General features: G+C 42.8%; 1 protein-coding gene and 1 long non-coding RNA gene across 2 annotated transcripts in view; one reads left to right on the forward strand and one right to left on the reverse strand.

Annotated features, from left to right (window-relative positions):
- The window catches only part of LOC123755062 (nitric oxide synthase, salivary gland-like), a 199,410-nt gene that overhangs the window by 139,714 nt on the left and 38,443 nt on the right, over positions 1–21,253 (reverse strand). The window contains exons 2-7 of the mRNA XM_069332947.1: positions 14,275–14,364; positions 13,353–13,489; positions 12,527–12,689; positions 6,481–6,572; positions 4,093–4,234; positions 1,643–1,782 (exon numbers count right to left, since the gene is read on the reverse strand). Coding sequence (XP_069189048.1) covers positions 1,643–1,782; positions 4,093–4,234; positions 6,481–6,572; positions 12,527–12,689; positions 13,353–13,489; positions 14,275–14,364 — 764 coding nt within the window. The remainder of the gene's footprint in view (positions 1–1,642; positions 1,783–4,092; positions 4,235–6,480; positions 6,573–12,526; positions 12,690–13,352; positions 13,490–14,274; positions 14,365–21,253) is intronic.
- LOC123755063 (uncharacterized) overlaps positions 1–21,253 on the forward strand; it is a 106,956-nt gene that overhangs the window by 13,801 nt on the left and 71,902 nt on the right. The window lies entirely within an intron of this gene.

The following is a 21,253-nucleotide window of genomic DNA, read 5'->3' on the forward strand; positions in this document are numbered from 1 at the left end:
CTCAGCTTGCTGCTAAATTAAGTACCATAGACCATAGAATACATTCACATTATACAAGCTGAAAACAACATTGCACAGACCATATACACTGACGGATCACTCAATACAGCTACAGGGAGGGCAGGAAGTGCTGTTATTGCTCATCAGCCCGATGGCAGCACAATTCAAAGAAATATCCGAATTAGTAACTGGGCGTCCACAATGCAGGCCGAGTTGGTAGCGATACTGGTAGCACTCGAAATTATTGACAACACTGAAGTAGACAGCTTAATTATTTCTGACTCCCTATCCTCACTACGAGCAATAAACAGTTTGCAATCAAGTAATAACGTGCTTGTCTTGGAAGCTAGACGTAGATATATAAGAATAATTAGCAAGAGGGTAAATATAAAAATGTTGTGGATTCCTTCTCACATTGGCATGCAGGAACATGACAAAGTTGACGCCTTTGCTAAGGCTGCAGTAAATAAAGACAGTATTGAACGGAATCTTGAGTTATCAAATAGGTCCCTGAAAAGTGTCATTAGACGAGAACTCCTGGATGAATTTGAGGAAAGTAGAACAGTGCAAACTGGAACTAGCAGGTCCATTGTTCATCACAATGAAATGTGTGAAGTAAAACATGTGTATGGGGCAAGTAACAAAGTCAGTAGACTAACAGATGTTGTCACAGCTCGTATAAGACTTGGCTATAAGTATCTCTGGCAATTCGGCTTGTATAGGGATCTAGATGAAGTAAAGTGTAAAGTGTGTGGACAAAGACAGGGACACACACTCGAACACTATATCTTGGATTGTAGCAAAATTGAGCCTTTTAGAGATAAATCTAAGCTCACTCTGTATGATATGGCAACCTATCCTATTACGATGGATAAATTACCTGAAATCCTTGCACTGTATCCACATTTCGCTTCCAGTAGATGAACGACATATGAGACTCAGAAACAAGTAGTGTATTGTGAGGACTAATAATAAACAGAAGCTCCCCTATGACTCTTTAATATCCCCATTGGTCAAACTATTATGTATTAGCGATAAGACCTACCATTAATGTATGATGACTTACTGTAAATATATAGCTCTTGAAATAGCACTTTCTCTGTAACTAGCTGACATTGTAACTATAAGGTGTGAAGGATAGATGAAATTGTTTATGTAATAATCTAAGATGAGGTCTGATAAAGACCTTTTGTGTCCTCTGTAATGCTTTTGCGCTACCGCTCACAGGATGAGTATGGGGTGCACAATAAACTAGCCGCCTTCGGCAGCAACAATCACTCAATGTGCGGGTACCAAGGCCACCATATTTAGGGATGACGGGAGGCGGCCCTTTAATCCCAACGGAAAAAAATAAAGCACAATACCCGGCCGTAGGTAAAAGCAAAACGGCCGGGTATTGTGCCTACTTCCACTACTCACTTGCACCAGGTCACTCACCTGGGATGGTGGATAGAGACACGGAGCACCAGGTCACTCACCTGGGATGGTGGATAGAGACACGGAGCACCAGGTCACTCACCTGGGATGGTGGATAGAGACACGAAGCACCAGATCACTCACCTGGGATGGTGGATAGAGACACGGAGCACCAGGTCACTCACCTGGGATGGTGGATAGAGACACGAAGCACCAGATCACTCACCTGGGATGGTGGATAGAGACACGAAGCACCAGATCATCGGGGATGGGGAAACACTGAGCCTCGCCGGTCGCGGCTGAGAGCACCAGAGGGAGCACGTCGAACCTCCCGCCAGCTCCCTTCCACCCCAGACCCTCACACATCTGCCACAAACATGAGACAAGTATTACGTTGGTGGTAATAATAAAGAAGTAACAAGCAAACACCAGTGCTGCCACCTCTGGTGTCTCCAACACCTGCAGAAGACCTTCACCGGCTGCGTCTCAAGTCCCAGGAGACGAGGGTCATGGCACCTAAGTGGGCACTCGCCCCACCGCACACCTGTCTACATGATGACTCTTGTAGACGAGTCTACAAGAAATAACGATTCTTCGCGGCAGGGGATCGTATTCCAGGGACCATAGGATTAAGGACTTGCCCGAAACGCTACGCGTACTAGTGGCTGTACAAGAATGTAACAACTCTTGTATATATCTCAAAAAAAAAAAAAAAAAAAAAAAAAAATGAGTTCACATCCATCGCTGAGTTTACAGCTGGTGTTCTCTTGAATGCACTTGGGTCTCCTTCCTTCAGTGTCCCCCACTGTGTCAAACATTGCAGTAACAGTGGACAGGTAAAACGTATCTGCTCTCTTTAGTAAGTTCACAGAGGCAAGAAGGGTAACATAAAACAGAAGTGACATTTAATAAACACAAAGGCTACACAAATGTTATATGAGGTGAAGCCGTCGAGTCAACCCGTGAGTGTCTCAGTGCAGTCTTCTCTCAACAGCCTGTGATGATTATCCTGGCTCACGTCTGTACACCTCAACACTTTCCCTGTGATGATTATCCTGGCTCACGTCTGTACACGTGAACACTTTCCCTGTGATGATTATCCTGGCTCACGTCTGTACACGTGAACACTTTCCCTGTGATGATTATCCTGGCTCACGTCTGTACACGTGAACACTTTCCCTGTGATGATTATCCTGGCTCACGTCTGTACACGTGAACACTTTCCCTGTGATGATTATCCTGGCTCACGTCTGTACACGTGAACACTTTCCCTGTGATGATTATCCTGCCTCACGTCTGTACACGTGAACACTTTCCCTGTGATGATTATCCTGGCTCACGTCTGTACACGTGAACACTTTCCCTGTGATGATTATCCTGGCTCACGTCTGTACACGTGAACACTTTCCCTGTGATGATTATCCTGGCTCACGTCTGTACACGTGAACACTTTCCCTGTGATGATTATCCTGCCTCACGTCTGTACACGTGAACACTTTCCCTGTGATGATTATCCTGGCTCACGTCTGTACACGTGAACACTTTCCCTGTGATGATTATCCTGGCTCACGTCTGTACACGTGAACACTTTCCCTGTGATGATTATCCTGGCTCACGTGAACACGTGAACACTTTCCCTGTGACGATTATCCTGGCTCACGTCTGTAACACGTGAACACTTTCCCTGTGATGATTATCCTGGCTCACGTCTGTACACGTGAACACTTTCCCTGTGATGATTATCCTGGCTCACGTCTGTACACGTGAACACTTTCCCTGTGATGATTATCCTGGCTCACGTGAATACGTGAACACTTTCCCTATATCTGAATAGTTACCTGCTCTAGAAATGTATATATTTATATATCCTTATCAATTATAGAAATATAAGCCTTCGTATGCATAATTATATTCAGAAATCATAACAAGAATTTCAAAGAATTTAAATTTAAGAATTTAGAATTAAAGAATTTCTTGGTTACTCATTCTAACAACTTGCCACAGCTGTTACGATAATGTTCACCAGAACTGATGTGGGAAGAAATCAGTCAATCTTACAGTACAATATATTACATCCTCGGCACAGTCACGGAATAATAAACATACCAAAAACATGACAATTCTCCTGATACCCACTAGTTATTCTTAGCCTCTAATTGTGGCGTCTCATTCACTAATACACTTGGCTCCGTACTCCTCATTCACCATGGTCCTGGTCGGATGTTGATCTGATACCCCTCAGCAATAGTCAATAAAGAAATCAAAACTTCGCACCTTCTGCCACTACGTCAGTCACACACACACAGACGCACACACACACACACACACACACGCACACACACACACACACACACACACGCACACACACACACACACACACACACACACACACACACACACACACACACACACACACACACACACACACACACACAGACACACACACACACACACACAGACACACAGGCACACCACAAATAACTAAACCAAATAGTCACAACGGATCTTGGTGGATCCAATCACTAACTGAGGTGGATAATGTTCTGTGGCTAAGACAACTATATCCTGTCACACCTCTCCTTCCTCGTTGTCCAAAGATCATGCCTCCAGCTGGTGGACACGATCCTGCAATACACCAGTGACAGTATTGTGAATGATGCCCACAAGTATGGTTACCTGAGTGAAGGCGACGTAGGCGGGGTCCCCAGTGACGGAGCCGTCAGGGTTGGCGTAGCCGGCGTAACTGATGAGCTGTTGGTTCCAGACGCGAAAGTCCCGACGGCCGGGTCGTCGCTCCGGGAACACTGTGATGGCCGACCTGCCGGGGAGTACGTCATGCGTTAGTTATAACAACATGAGAACTGCAGTCAACTGCGAGGCGCAGTGGATGAAGTGCATGTCACTAGGCGTGCCACAGGGTCTGGTAAGTAATAGGCAGGTTGACCACAGGGGCAGCCTGTGGCTAGGGGGCACTTCCGTAAGCCCAATACGCTTCCTGTCCCAAACATACCTTAGCAATTCTTAGTAACTACAAGCTGAACAAATATGGCAAAGAAATGCAACATAATTCCCAGCTGGCCAAATACAGTGGGAAGCATTACTTTTGCACAAGAGATGGAGCGCGCCTTAGTATGTATAATGGTTTTTAGAAGTTACTAGAATAAGTGGCATTAAGTTGAAGCTGGAGATCTGGTGGGCCAAGGAGAAGGGGAAGATTGTAAAACGACTGTAAGCAAGAAAGCAAAGATGTCGGAAAATCCGACACCATTTAATAATCATACAGATAATAATTGCTGCTGTATTACCAACAAGTTACCCATAGAAAACGTAACTTGTAGTGGAATTACCGTCTATAGAAAACGGGATATCATCACCACATACTATTATAAATCACCACCTATTATGGTGGGAATTATTCTTAAATACATTAGTCTTTGAACTTTACCATCATAAAAACATCTTATATAAATTAACTTAATTATCAATATTAAAGTAGAGTAAATGTGACCCTTCTATCACTTTCTGTCATGTGGACAATGTAAGCCAGGCGTCAGGGAGGAAGGAGGGCAGCCATTGTTGATACTGAGACCAGAGGCACGGGAGCAAATACGGCTCCTGTTATTTTTACTTGGACGAAGTGTTATGGGAACCAAAGGTGTACCATTATCACACGCTGTCAACAAATTCAAGTTAAGTGTTCTTTCCGAAACCCATGTATCTTTCATTTATGGCCATTAATGTCATTATATAGGGTGATCCGGTTAGAGCACGTGGTAGCCTCAAACTAAAGGTAATTAAGCCAGGTCTTCATTGTTCCATGTACAGTTTTCTCTCATATACTTGTCATATATAGGATTCTGGCTTTACAGCTAGCCCCCTTTTGACAGGTCAAGACGAGGAAGCAAGGCTTTGTACATCAGTTACCTGGGTGATGGAAGCTACCTCAAAGAGGATAATTTGGTGTCTACACCCTAGTTATACCTGGTGGACTAACCTGCTGTACTATAAGATAAGGAACCTTTTCAATGTATGTAGTTAATACTGTAGTTTGATTGGCTGCATATATATTTAATTAATATAAACCACCCCCCTAATGTGTAGAGGATCGATTTGTGAGATTAAGAGATTATTGCAGAAATATCCACTTATCATTATACAAATTGCTATCGAAGTATATAAATTAACGTAAATATAAATTCTATATAAATTCATATAAATTAAATAAATATAAATCTCACAGGTCGGTTCCCACAAAAGAGGAGGATGAAATCCTGTTTTCCAAGATTTGGAATTTGTAACTCTTAACAAAGTAGAGAGCCTGGTCTAGAGGTGAAGATAAGAGCAGTGATGCAGGACACTATATGAACGAGTTATTACCAGGGTTAGGAGAGTAATATATATATATACATCCTACGTCATATCTGCCATTTTGCACATTAAAATAACCGAGAATGAAAGGCTGTGCTGGATAATTATATCAACATATATTGCGAAACAGCGTCTCTATCAGCGTGTCCTCCCTCTCTCTCTCTCTCTCTCTCTCTCTCTCTCTCTCTCTCTCTCTCTCTCTCTCTCTCTCTCTCTCTCTCTCTCTCTCTCTCTCTCTCTCTCTCTCTCTCTCTCTCTCTCTCTCTCTCTCTCTCTCTCTCTCTCTCTCTCCTCTCTCTCTCTCTCTCTCCTCTCTCTCTCTCTCTCTCAGTCTCTCTCTCTCTCCCTCTCTCTCTCTCTCTCTCTCTCCCTCTCTCTCTCTCTCTCTCTCTCTCTCTCTCTCTCTCTCTCTCTCTCTCTCTCTCTCTCTCTCTCTCTCTCTCTCTCTCTCTCTCTCTCTCTCTCTCTCCCTCTCTCTCTCTCTCAGTCTCTCTCTCTCTCCCTCTCTCTCTCTCTCCCTCCCTTTCTCTCCCTCCCTCCCTCTCTCTCTCTCTCTCTCTCTCTCTCTCTCTCTCTCTCTCTCTCCCTCTCTCTCTCTCTCTCGAAGCGTCAAGAGTTAGGGAGAAGGAACATGGTATAAAATGAAGCATGAAGAGTTTGAGACGAAGAGCATCATCAGCACAGTCTGAGACTAACCTGATGTTTCCATCGTTTGAAGCATATTTAATATGTGTGCAGAGAGCATCAAACATGTCTTGAGGGGTTGTAACATCACGGGCGTCAAACACCTGTAGGATAGGAGAATACGTTCATAGATCCAATAACAAAACGCTTCGAAACGCTTCTGCCCGAAACGCTTTGCGTAATAGTGGCTTTAGGCATTGTATGTACTAGCTCTTATCTATAAAGCCAACAAACTTTGTAAAATCTCTTTATGTATGTACCTTTGCCTAAATAAAAATTATTATTATTATTATTAATTATTATTATTATTATTATTAACACTTGGTATGACTTCCCGGTATTGATGTCTTTTGTATTTACTGATGATAGGTACTTGTTACCTAATATCTGGTTTGTCATTTTTTTTTTGACCACTTAACGGGAATAGAGTTTGCTTTCTGTTTTACACTTTAAAATTATATCATTTTGTAATATATGGTTTTATATTTAAATAGTTATGTATATTAAACATAGATTTTTAGCACTGTATATTATTCTGGCGGTGAAAAATTGTGTTTTTCGAAAAGTAATGAAAGTTTTAAATAATCAACATGTATGTATGTTTATATAATATATATATATATATATATATATATATATATATATATATATATATATATATATATATATATATATATATATATATATATATATATATACATATATATATATATATATATATATATATATATATATATATATATAATCATATATATATAATCATATATATATAAACATATATATAAGTCACGTAAACTTGGAGACCTTGATCACCACTACAATTTTGTCCCCATTGCCTCAGAGACACTTGGTGCCTGGGGTAAAAGTGCTGCAAGTTTTTTGAAGGAACTGGGGTCCAAACTAATTGAAACAACTAGAGACCCTAGAGCCGCCAGTTTCGACATATGTCGACTAGGTACGACATATATATGTCGTACCTAGAGCCAGAACGCACTTCTTGGCCTACTATGCAAGGTCAGATTTGTCTAATAGGCCGAGTGTTTTTCTATATTTTCAATAAAATGTTTCCAATTGGTTTATTTGAATTATTATTATTATATTATATTAGGAACATAAATTATTGACTTAGTTGTGTTAGTTTAGGTTAGGTTATGCTAGGTTAGATTAGGTTAGGTTAGGTTAGGTTAGGTTAGGTTAGGTTAGGCTAGGTTAGATTAGGTTTGGTTAGGTTAGGTTAGGTTAGGTTAGGTTAGGTTAGGTTAGGTTAGGTTAGGTTAGGTTAGGTTAGGTTATGCTAGGTTAGATTAGGTTAGGTTAGGTTAGGTTAGGTTAGGTTAGGTTAGGCTAGGTTAGATTAGGTTTGGTTAGGTTAGATTATGATAGGTTAGGTTATGATAGGTTAGGTTATGATAGGTTAGGTTAGGCTAGGTTAGATTAGGTTAGGTTAGGTTAGATTATGATAGGATAGGTTATGATAGGTTAGGTTATGATAGGTTAGGTTAGGTTATGATAGGTTAGGTTAGGTTAGGTTAGGTTAGGTTATGCTAGGTTAGGTTAGGTTAGGTTAGGTTAGGTTAGGTTAGGTTAGGTTAGGTTAGGTTAGATTAGGTTAGGTAGGGTTGGTTAGGTTCGGTCATATATCTATGGTAGTTTAAACTCAAATTTAAAAAATGAACTCATACATAGTGAAAAAGATAGCTTTATCATTTCATAAGAAAAAACTTGAAAAAATTATAAATTCATGATAACTTAGCTTATTAGGCAAATCGGACCTTGCGTAGAAGGCCGAGTACTGCGATCTGGCTACTAGGTACAATATATATATATATATATATATATATATATATATATATATATATATATATATATATATATATGTGTCGTACCTAATAGCCAGAACGCACTTCTCAGCGAACTATTCAAGGCCCGATTTGCCTAATAAGCCAAGTTTTCATGAATTAATGTTTTTTCGTCTACCTAACCTACCTAACCTAACCTAACCTAGCTTTTTTTGGCTACCTAACCTAACCTTACCTATAAATATAGGTTAGGTTAGGTTAGGTAGGGTTGGTTAGGTTCGGTCATATATCTACGTTAATTTTAACTCCAATAAAAAAAAATTGACCTCATACATAGAGAAAAGGGTTGCTTTATCATTTCATAAGAAAAAAATTATAGTATATATATTAATTCAGGAAAACTTGGCTTATTAGGCAAATCGGGCCTTGAATAGTAGGCTGAGAAGTGAGTTCTGGCTACTAGGTACGACATATATATATATATATATATATATATATATATATATATATATATATATATATATATATATATATATATATATGTCGTACCTAATAGCCAGAACGCACTTCTCAGCCTACTATGCAAGGCCCGATTTGCCTAATAAGCCAAGTTTTCATGAATTAATGTTTTTTAGACTACCTAACCTACCTAACCTTACCTAACCTACCTTTTTCGGCAACCTAACCCAACCTAACCTATGAAGATAGGTTAGGTTAGGTTAGGTAGGGTTGGTTAGGTTCGGTCATATATCTATGTTAATTTTAACTACAATAAAAAAAAATTGACCTCATACATAATGAAATGGGTAGCTTTATCATTTCATAAGAAAAAAATTAGAAAAAATATATTAATTCAGGAAAACTTGGCTTATTAGGCAAATCGGGCCTTGAATAGTAGGCCAAAAAGTGAGTTCTGGCTACTAGGTACGACATATATATATATATATATATATATATATATATATATATATATATATATATATATATATATATATACGTATATATATATATATATATATATATATATATATATATATATATATATATATATATATATATATATATATATATATATATATATATATATATATATATATATATATATATATGTCGTACCTAATAGCCAGAACGTACTTATCAGCCTACTATTCAAGGCCCGATTTGCCTAATAAGCCAAGTTTTCATGAATTAATGTTTTTTCGACTACCTAACCTACCTAACCTAACCTAACCTAACTTTTTCTGCTACCTAACCGAACCTAACCTATGAAGATAGGTTAGGTTAGGTTAGGTAGGGTTGGTTAGGTTCGGTCATATATCTACGTTAATTTTAACTCCATTAAAAAAAATTGACCTCATACATAATGAAATGGGTAGCTTTATCATTTCGTAAGAAAAAAACTAGAGAAGACATATTAATTCATGAAAACTTGGCTTATTAGGCAAATCGGGCCTTGCATTGTAGGCTGATAAGTGCGTTCTGGCTACTAGGTACGACATATATATATATATATATATGTCGTACCTAGTAGCCAGAACGCACTTCTCAGCCTACTATACAATTCCCGATTTGCCTAATAAGCCAAGTTTTCCTGAATTAATATATTTTCTCTAATTTTTTTCTTATGAAATGATAAAGCTACCCATTTCATTATGTATGAGGTCAATTTTTTTTTATTTGAGTTAAAATTAACGTAGATATATGACCGAACCCAACCAACCCTACCTAACCTAACGTAACCTATCTTTATAGGTTAGGTTAGGTAGCCGAAAAAGTTAGGTTAGGTTAGGTTAGGTAGGTTAGGTACTCGAAAAAACATTAATTCATGAAAACTTCGCTTATTAGGCAAATCGGGCCTTGCATAGTAGACTGTGAATTGCGTTCTGGCTACTAGGTACGACATATATATATATATATATATATATATATATGTCGTACCTAGTAGCCAGAACTCACTTCTCAGCCTACTATTCAAGGCCCGATTTGCCTAATAAGCCAAGTTTTCCTGAATTAATATATTTACTATAATTTTTTTCTTATGAAATGATAAAGCAACCCTTTTCTCTATGTATGAGGTCAATTTTTTTTATTGGAGTTAAAATTAACGTAGATATATGACCGAACCTAACCAACCCTACCTAACCTAACCTAACCTATATTTATAGGTAAGGTTAGGTTAGGTAGCCAAAAAAAGCTAGGTTAGGTTAGGTTAGGTAGGTTAGGTAGACGAAAAAACATTAATTCATGAAAACTTGGCTTATTAGGCAAATCGGGCCTTGAATAGTAGGCTGAGAAGTGCGTTCTGGCTATTAGGTACGACATATATATATATATATATATATATATATATATATATACACATCGTGATTTTTATCTATTTTTCTTCCTTTTTTCGACTTGAGAAGGAAGTTGAAATTTAACTCTCCAAAGTTAATTGTAACGATTTTTTTTTAGCCTGACGCAAAGAAATGCGTTTCGTTAACTCTTGTTAACATTTTCAAAGGCAAAGTTCGAATGATTACAAAGTTTCATCGCTGTCTTATTATACATTAACGAAACCAAGCCAACTAGCACCAAATTACAGTCTACGAACATTCAAAACACGACATACTGTACCAGCCATCATGACAACAGGAGTTTGACAGGATACAATGGACCTAAAAGTGAGATGCTTCACCTTCACCTCATCCTTGGATATATATCATGCAGCAAGAAACTTTGTAATCACATCAGAGAGCCTGAAACCTTCTAACAAAACATCCATTGCCACTGCGACCCGTAGAGTCGCAGAGAGGACACAATGCGACCCAAACGTGAAAAAGTTAAGGCTAACCCCCTAAACGGTCAAGGGTTTGGAAAAAAAGCGACATTCTGCATATCTTCAAGGACGGGGCCGGGATCACACGCAATGACTTTAGTCAGGAAGGTGAGGATATCGCACTCTTCTTCACAAATACGGAGGACCTAGAAAACCTCTTGGGATACGATTTCTCACCTTGCAAGGAGCACCACCACTATCTCAACTACACACGTCAGTTCCTAGCCGAAAGATCAATTTTTATCAACAGGACCAGCCCATGGATAACTGACGGCACACAAAAGTGAGATCATAACGAATATTGAATATGAAAACCCGAACATGGGCCCTACCACACAGGAGACTTCATCAAGTTCAACCACTAGGTCGATCTCAACTCAGACTTCAGCTCTACTAAAGACCCAGGCTGCACAAACAGCAGCATCCTGCAATCCAGCCCCAAAAGCTATCACCATCACCGTTTCAGCAGAGGCGCTCGTAGACGTGCTCTCTCTGACCACCAACAACATCACCAACGTGACTGAACCAGCTTCTACCACAACTCATCGACTCCAGAGCCAACCTCAACCTCAGGCTGTGAGACCAAAACCACCAACAACGAACTACACCACGGACTCTTCAGACCAAGAAATCTCATTAAGAGCTCCATCGCTGAGCCACTTGCCTTACTCTATACAAGATCTCCTCATGGAGGCCACATCACCCAACTCCAATGACAACACAGCCATGTTAACTCGCAGCAAGACTCAGACCAAGAAAACCCGGAAGACCTAGAGACCTTCATTAACTCACCAGCTCTATAATCGGTATAGTTTGCTCTCCGTCAGAGACCCTTCCCCAACCCCACAAAAAATTCCTCCATACATTTATAGATCTCCAGTATCATATATTGGTAATGGCTCCAAAGATCCTTCACTTATGGGCTATTTATGCCCGTGCAACCTTTTGGGTGGCTTAATCTTTATCAATCAATCAAATTGTAGACATTCAAACAGGATGACAATGTTAACAAAAGTTAAGGAAGCTCATAGCGTCAGGCCCAATAAAATCGTAACAATTAACTTTGGAGAGTTACTTTTCAACTTCTCAAGTGGAAAAAATAGAATATAAGAACAATAGACAGGATTCGTGCTATATTCATTGATCTTACCCTTTCTAACTCATGCGATAATATGTGACAGAAAGGGGGTCTCTCTCTCTCTCTTTCTGTCTCTCTATCTGTCTCTCTCTCTCTCTGCCTGTCTCTCTCTCTCTGCCCCTCTCTCTCTCTGCCTCTCTCTCTCTCTGCCTCTCTCTCTCTCTCTCTCTCTCTCTCTCTCTCTCTCTCTCTCTCTCTCTCTCTCTCTCTCTCTCTCTCTCTCTCTCTCTCTCTCTCTCTCTCTCTCTCTCTCTCTCTCTCTCTCTCTCTCTCTCTCTCTCTCTCTCTCTCTCTCTGAAATACCTCAAGTCTGGTCCAGTTAATCCTGCCAATACACCTAGGGGCGTTCCTCCAGGCCAGCTTGGTGCCATACTCCATCTCTTGTGTGTTGAGGCGGTAGGTGCCGCGCGCGCGCACGCTCGCCTCCACCTCCCTCCACCGACTCTGGTGCTCCTCGCTCTCGAACCTGTGCACAGATGTTACAGATGTTACGTGTCTCGTGTCTAGCACAGATGTTACTGGGTCAGGCAGGTGGGAACACCGCACCGGGAGCCTTGGGAGGGTGTGTACTGTGCGTGTTTGGGAGTGGTGAACGTTGATGGTTTGTGGTTGATTAATGGCGGGTGAGGCTACAGTCGTGGGATGTAGTACGAGGAGGCGTGTGGGTTAGTGTGAGTGAGGTCCTTGTTCGAAACGTGGACTCTTAAGTACCAGAATAAACTTCCAGCATTCTAAGTTTGATTGATTGTTGCTGCCATAGCTGGTTTATTGTGCACCCCATGCACATTAAATTATAATCAATAATTACTGTGAAAATAATTTATTTATGGGGTGCACAATAAATAATTTATTGTAGCCAAAATTATGTAATTATTTCTTTGTTGAACTTGAATTCTCATTAAAGGGGAATATTGCGTGCAATGACTCAACATTTTAATATTTTAAACATATATATTCATTCATAGTAAAATGTTGCGCAATTCTGTTACAGAAATTGATACTTAAAAATTTTACAGCTCTATATTTATAGCTTAAGATACATGAAGATATTAAAACTAAATATGTTTAACATAAGTTATTTTGGAATGAAGAAAGATTAAATTAAGATGCAAGACAAATAAAGACTTACTTCTTTAGGGAGGTGAAGTATTGATCTAAGAACTCTTTGGCTTGGGTCATCACCTCGGCCGGTGGTCTGGGCTTGTTGCTCATCCTCCTGATATTCATCAGGGACCCATTGCACACCTGCTCATCACACTCGCCCTTCTGCAATGCATTGTATATATTGAAAGATGATTTTGATGAATACATTTTTGACCTTAATTGAATATAGTTCTTCATGAGTGTTCGTTAACACACACAAGAAATTGTAATCATTTCTGCAACAAATATGTTTACTGTGGTGGTGGGCTGTGGTGGTCGTACCTGACTAATGATCGAGGGGTGTGGTGGTCGTACCTGACTAATGATCGAGGAGTGTGGTGGTCGTACCTGACTAATGATCGAGGAGTGTGGTGGTCGTACCTGACTAATGATCGAGGAGTGTGGTGGTCGTACCTGACTAATGATCGAGGAGTGTGGTGGTCGTACCTGACTAATGATCGAGGGGTGTGGTGGTCGTACCTGACTAATGATCGAGGAGTGTGGTGGTCGTACCTGACTAATGATCGAGGAGTGTGGTGGTCGTACCTGACTAATGATCGAGGGGTGTGGTGGTCGTACCTGACTAATGATCGAGGAGTGTGGTGGTCGTACCTGACTAATGATCGAGGGGTGTGGTGGTCGTACCTGACTAATGATCGAGGGGTGTGGTGGTCGTACTTGACTAATGATCGAGGAGTGTGGTGGTCGTACCTGACTAATGATCGAGGGGTGTGGTGGTCGTACCTGACTAATGATCGAGGAGTGTGGTGGTCGTACCTGACTAATGATCGAGGGGTGTGGTGGTCGTACCTGACTAATGATCGAGGGTGTGGTGGTCGTACCTGACTAATGATCGAGGAGTGTGGTGGTCGTACCTGACTAATGATCGAGGAGTGTGGTGGTCGTACCTGTGTGGCGTGAAGCTGGAGTGTGTCGACAAACTCAGCCTTGGAGGCGAAGTTAGCGAGGCAGCGAGGCTTCTGAACCTTCCCCTTCATCTGTGGAAAAGTAATTACTGCAAGTTACAACTCTGTTATAATAATATATATATATATACTCTCCACAACTGCTCAGGGAACAGTGCTATTAATTCCAACGAGTAGAGTTCTGAGCAACAGCTGAACACCTGACACAGAGCAGAGGATCAGCTGTCATAGCAGCTGATTCCTATCTTGTTTCTGATATATGTAAATGATCTCCCGGAGGGTATCGATTCATTTCTCTCAATGTTTACGGACGATGCCAAAATTATGAGAAGGATTAAAACAGAAGAGGACTGTTTGAGGCTTCAAGAAGACCTAGACAAGCTGAAGGAATGGTCGAACAAATGGTTGTTAGAGTTTAACCCAACGAAATGTAATGTAATGAAGATAGGTGTAGGGAGCAGGAGGCCAGATACAAGGTATCATCTGGGAGAGGAAATTCTTCAGGAGTCAGAGAAAGAAAAAGACTTGGGGGTTGATATCACGCCAAACCTGTCTCCTGCAGCACATATCAAGAGGATAACATCAGCGGCATATGCCAGGCAGGCCAACATACGAACGGCATTCAGAAACTTGTGTAAAGAATCATTCAGAACTTTGTATACCACATATGTCAGGCCAATCCTGGAGTATGCAGCCCCAGCATGGAGTCCATATCTAGTCAAGGGTAAGACTAAACTGGAAAAGGTTCAAAGGTTTGCCACCAGACTAGTACCCGAGCTGAGAGGTATGAGCTACGAGGAGAGACTACGGGAATTAAACCTCACTTCGCTGGAAGACAGAAGAGTTAGGGGGGACATGATCACCACATTCAAGATTCTGAAGGGAATTGATAGGGTAGATAAAGACAGGCTATTTAACACAAGGGGCACACGCACAAGGAGACACAGGTGGAAACTGAGCGTCCAAATGAGCCACAGAGATATTAGAAAGAACTTTTTTAGTGTCAGAGTGGTTGACAAATGGAATGCATTAGGAAGTGATGTGGTGGAGGCTGACTCCATACACAGTTTCAAGTGTAGATATGACAGAGCCCGATAGGCTCAGGAATCTGTACACCTGTTGATTGACCAAATCAAAGTCGGGACCAAAGAGCCAGAGCTCAACCCCCGCAAGCACAACTAGGTGAGTACACACACACACACACACACACAAACACCACACACACACACACACACACACACACACACACACACACACACACACACACGCACACACACACACACACACACACACACACACACACACACACACACACACACACATACACACACACACACACACACACACACACACACACACACACACACACACACACACACACACACACACACACACACACACACACACACACACACACATACACACACACCACACCACACCACAAACACACACACACACATCATGCAAACTGATGGAGAAAATTCTGCGAAGAAAGCTAGTGGAGCATCTGGAGCGAAGGAACTTTGTAACACAGCATCAACATGGGTTCAGGGATGGCAGGTCCTGCCTCACAGGTTTACTTGAATTCTACGACCAGGCAACAAAAATCAGGCAAGAAAGAGAAGGGTGGGCAGGACTGCATATTTTTGGATTGCCAAAAAGCCTTTGATACAGTATCACACAAGAGGCTAGTGGAAAAGCTGGAGTGAAATGGAAGGTACTCCATTGGATAAAGGAGTACCTAAGCAACAGGAGACAACGAGTCAGTGAGAGGGGTGAGGTCACTGATTAGCGAGACGTCACAAGTGGAGTCCCGCAGGGGTCAGTCCTTGGGCCTATACTGTTTCTGATATATGTAAATGATCTCCCAGAGGGTATAGATCCGTTTCTCTCAATGTTTGCTGATGATGCAAAAATTATGAGGAGGAGGACTGAAATAGAGGATGATAGTAGGAGGCTACTAGATGACCTAGACAGACTGAGTGAATGGCCCAACAAATGGCTGATGAAGTTCAACCCAAGTAAATGCAAAGTAATGAAACTAGGCAGTGGAAACAGGAGGCCAGACACAAGATACAGAATAGGAGATGAAGTACTTAATGAAACGGACAGAGAGAAAGATATAGGAGTTGATATCACACCAAACCTGTCTCCTGAAGCCCACATAAAAAGAATAACGTCTGCGGCATATGCGAGGCTGGCTAACATCAGAACAGCGTTCAGGAACCTGTGTAAGGAATCATTCAGAATCTTGTATACCACATATGTAAGACCAATCCTGGAGTATGCGGCCCCAGCATGGAGCCCGTACCTTGTCAAGCACAAGACGAAGCTGGAAAAAGTTGAAAGGTATGCCACTAGACTTGTCCCAGAACTAATAGGCATGAGTTACGAGGAAAGGCTGCGGGAAATGGACCTAACGACACTGGAAGACAGAAGAGTAAGGAGGGACATCATCACAAGCCTACAAAATCCTCAAGGGAATGTGAGATTTTTTTCTTTGACAGGTTATCAAAGAATTAAGTCCAATTGATGTTACGTTAATCGTAACTACCTCGCAAGAGAGGCAGACCTTAAGCAGCAAGAGCTGCCAGTGGCAGATATTTAATCTTAAAGCCTAAGATCATAGGACCGCGGGAGCAAACCGCCAGGCGCAACCACACGGGTAACACCTGTCACTTAGGTCGCTGGCTCCTCCTAGTTGACAACTAATAAAGGGTAGCCGACGGATTCTCACCTCTTATTTATAGAAGTGTGGTGCTGTGCAATGGACTCGAGCTTCAGATACAGACTTGATATGAACATAAGCAGGCAAAGCGTTGCAGAACATGAAATGTGGGACAGAAATATTGGAAGGTTTGACGTAAACGACCGTTTTCTATAACAAAACAATTTGAATTTACGTTACTTTACTGTCACTCCAGTGGCACATTCAAGAACAGCTAATCAACAGCCTGATGGACCCACTGTATCCTTATCCCGTCGTCGCTGACTGAACAATGACACTAACTGAACACAGTGGTGCCCACTGGTGACGCAAGCTTGCAATCAATATTGTCACGGCTTCACGGTGACCAATACTATAATCACAAACACTTGACTGGCGCTCGCTGCCCTCAACGAGGTACCAAGTAACAAGGCGGTTAATCCAAGAATGATAACCCCTCATAAAAAAAATCTTACGTTAACACTTGTCTCTCAGGACAATCAAAAACAAAAGTTACTCTAATTGAATTTAAACAATTACGTTAATACACACGTGTCTCAACGACACTTAAATGGCATCAATAACTCGTACATCAATTAATTACATCAACTTGAAAGTCAAGCATTCGGTGAGTAATTCTCAATTAATTACTGAATACAACAGCCTATTAATTCAGACGAGTATTGATAAAGCCTACTGTCTCTCAACTGACAGTTCACTTCCGGTCTTACGACAAGATTACCTTAACGAGGGTAGACTACTGTACCACACACAAGGTTACAACACTCCGTGTAAACAACAACATCAACACCTGGTGAATTCACTAAGTGGCGGTTACTAATTATCTTTAATTAGCTATGAGTGCTTAATCACTCTGTCCGCAGACAGATCTGATCAGTCCAACGAATTACAGCAGCTTAATTACAGCGCAATTACCTCCGATCATAACAGACCGTCAACCCCTTACGTTAATCAATCAATTAACGACAGCTCGTTAAATCGTTAACACTACGTTAGTCTTCACTTGACAATTCCTCCACTGCGTGAACTTCAGTGTGACTGTTGCCTTTACGTTAATCACAACAATGTTCAACGAACAAGTGACCTCGTTAAGTAAATCGTGACCCACGGTGACGTTAACTGACTTTAATTCTCACGGAATCCTTCACAGTACACAACGCCTTCCACCAAGGTCAAACTTGTCTACGGTTTACACACAGTACAACACAGTACATCACAGTACAACACAGTACATCCTTGCCACTCACGGCAAAACTTGTAAATGACTTCCCCCAGTAAATTATCCACCAATAATTCACACTTTACCACAACACAACAGTTGTTGTGTTGTGGAATAAGAAAAAAATTAGAGAAAATATATTAATTCATGAAAACTTTGCTTATGGTGCGTCCCTATCTCTTCCACCAGGCGTCCCCATCCCCTTTCTTCCACCAGGCGTCCCCATCCCCTGTCTTCCACCAGGCGTCCCCATCCCTGTCTTCCACCAGGCGTCCCCATCCCCCTCTTTACCCCTATCCTCCTTGGTCTCCCTTTCTCTCAGAGAATATTTCATTAAGCAATGAAACAATCAAAGTCTCTTGTCCCCCCCTATCCCCCCATCCCATTTGTGACTCACTTGGTGCCTTCCCCTTGTCCTACCCACCATTTCCTCCTCCCTTCCACCCTTCCCTCTCTTGGCCACTTATACCCTTCTCTGAGAAAATATAATATTAATCAGCAATGAAACAACGGTATGGTTAAGGAAATATTTTTGAATGATCACGAAAACTCTTAGGATATCACACCCAATTTTTCACACTTGAGCTCACTTTGAATCAATGAAAATCGATGTTAATAATTACTAATATTTCTTTAATCATTTAACATAGGCCTACTTCGACTAGCGTACAGTATGTCCCTCCCGTACCTCAAATAATTTTCCCTACAAATTTGGTTCGAGGCTAGCAATGAGCCTCTGGCCTCCAGCTATGGACAGACAGACACAAAGCGACAGACAAACAGAAAGACAGACTATCTCTTGTAATATTCACCTAATTGTACTTGCGGGGGTTGAGCTTCCGCATTTTGGTCCCTTGTATATTAGTGTATTAGGGTGGGTGCACAACATTGGCCAGGTCTATCTGTCTATTTCTCCTCTCTCTACCTGTATGTATCTACCTAGATGTATTTCTCGTTGTCTCTTTATATATATATCTAGCTAGCTATCTAGGTGCTCCCAGCTATCTATCTAGGTGCTCCCAGCTATCTATCTAGTTGTTATTAGTAATCTCTCTGTCTAGATATCCCTGTAATTAGCTACCTCTCTATTTCACCGTCTTCTTGTTAATCCACTCGTCCCTCCCCTCCCCACTTTCCCCTTCTTCCCTCCCTTTCACCCCCCCATGTCCCCTCACCCTTTTGACTCTTCTCACACTCCCCCTCACTCCTCTCCACTCCAATCTCAGATATATATTTTCATAAAGAGAAGAAAATGTGTGGGTAAACGGCCGGAGTAACGGCACACTCTACGAACAACACACGTCTGATTTCATCCGTTTCCATTTCAGACTTTATGAAAATCGTTGAGATGCATATTATATATCTTAAAGCATATAACTTAAGCCTACAACGAGTCTTTTAGCTCTCACTGCGCCGGTCCATCACTGGCCTCTGCACCGGTCCTTCACTGGCCTCTGCACCAGTCCTTCACTGGCCTCTGCACCAGTCCTTCACTGGCCTCTGCACCAGTCCTTCACTGGCCTCTGCACCAGTCCTTCACTGCTCTCTGCACCAGTCCTTCACTGGCCTCTGCACCAGTCCTTCACTGGCCTCTGCACTAGTCCTTCACTGCTCTCTGCACCAGTCCTTCACTGGCCTCTGCACCAGTCCTTCACTGGCCTCTGCACCAGTCCTTCACTGGCCTCTGCACCAGTCCTTCACTGGCCTCTGCACCGGCCCTTCATTGGCCTCTGTACCAGTCCTTCACTGGCCTCTGCACCAGTCCTTCACTGGCCTCTGTACCAGTCCTTCACTGGCCTCTGCACCAGTCCTTCACTGGCCTCTGCATCGGCCCTTCATTGGCCTCTGCACCAGTCCTTCACTGGCCTCTGCACCAGTCCTTCACTGGCCTCTGTACCAGTCCTTCACTGGCCTCTGCACCAGTCCTTCACTGGCCTCTGCACCGGCCCTTCATTGGCCTCTGCACCGGCCCTTCACTGGCCTCTGCACCGGCCCTTCACTGGCCTCTGCACCGGCCCTTCACTGGCCTCTGCACCAGTCCTTCACTGGCCTCTGCACCAGTCCTTCACTGGCCTCTGCACCAGTCCTTCACTGGCCTCTGCACCAGTCCTTCACTGGCCTCTGCACCGGCCCTTCATTGGCCTCTGCACCGGCCCTTCACTGGCCTCTGCACCAGTCCTTCACTGGCCTCTGCACCGGTCCATCACTGGCCTCTGCACCGGTCCTTCACTGGCCTCTGCACCAGTCCTTCACTGGCCTCTGCACCAGTCCTTCACTGGCCTCTGCACCGGCCCTTCACTGGCCTCTGCACCGGCCCTTCACTGGCCTCTGCACCAGTCCTTCACTGGCCTCTGCACCACTCCTTCACTGGCCTCTGCACCAGTTCTTCACTGGCCTCTGCACCAGTCCTTCATTGGCCTTTGCACCGGCCCTTCACTGGCCTCTGCACCGGCCCTTCACAGGCCTCTGCACTGCCCCTTCACTGGCCTCTGCACCAGTCCTTCACTGGCCTCTGCACCAGTCCTTCACTGGCCTCTGCACCGGTCCTTCACTGGCCTCTGCACCGGTCCTTCACTGGCCTCTGCACCAGTCCTTCACTGGCCTCTGCACCGGCCCTTCACTGGCCTCTGCACCGGCCCTTCACTGGCCTCTGCACCAGTCCTTCACTGGCCTCTGCACCACTCCTTCACTGGCCTCTGCACCAGTTCTTCACTGGCCTCTGCACCAGTCCTTCACTGGCCTCTGCACCGGCCCTTCATTGGCCTCTGCACCGGCCCTTCACTGACCTCTGCACCGGCCCTTCACTGGCCTCTGCACCGGCCCTTCACTGGCCTCTGCACCAGTCCTTCACTGGCCTCTGTACCGGTCCTTCACTGGCCTCTGCACCGGTCCTTCACTGGCCTCTGCACCAGTCCTTCACTGGCCTCTGCACCAGTCCTTCACTGGCCTCTGCACCGGTCCTTCACTGGCCTCTGCACCGGTCCATCACTGGCCTCTGCACCAGTCCTTCACTG

Source organism: Procambarus clarkii, chromosome 28, assembly GCF_040958095.1.
Source record: "Procambarus clarkii isolate CNS0578487 chromosome 28, FALCON_Pclarkii_2.0, whole genome shotgun sequence".
Lineage (NCBI taxonomy): Eukaryota > Metazoa > Arthropoda > Malacostraca > Decapoda > Cambaridae > Procambarus > Procambarus clarkii.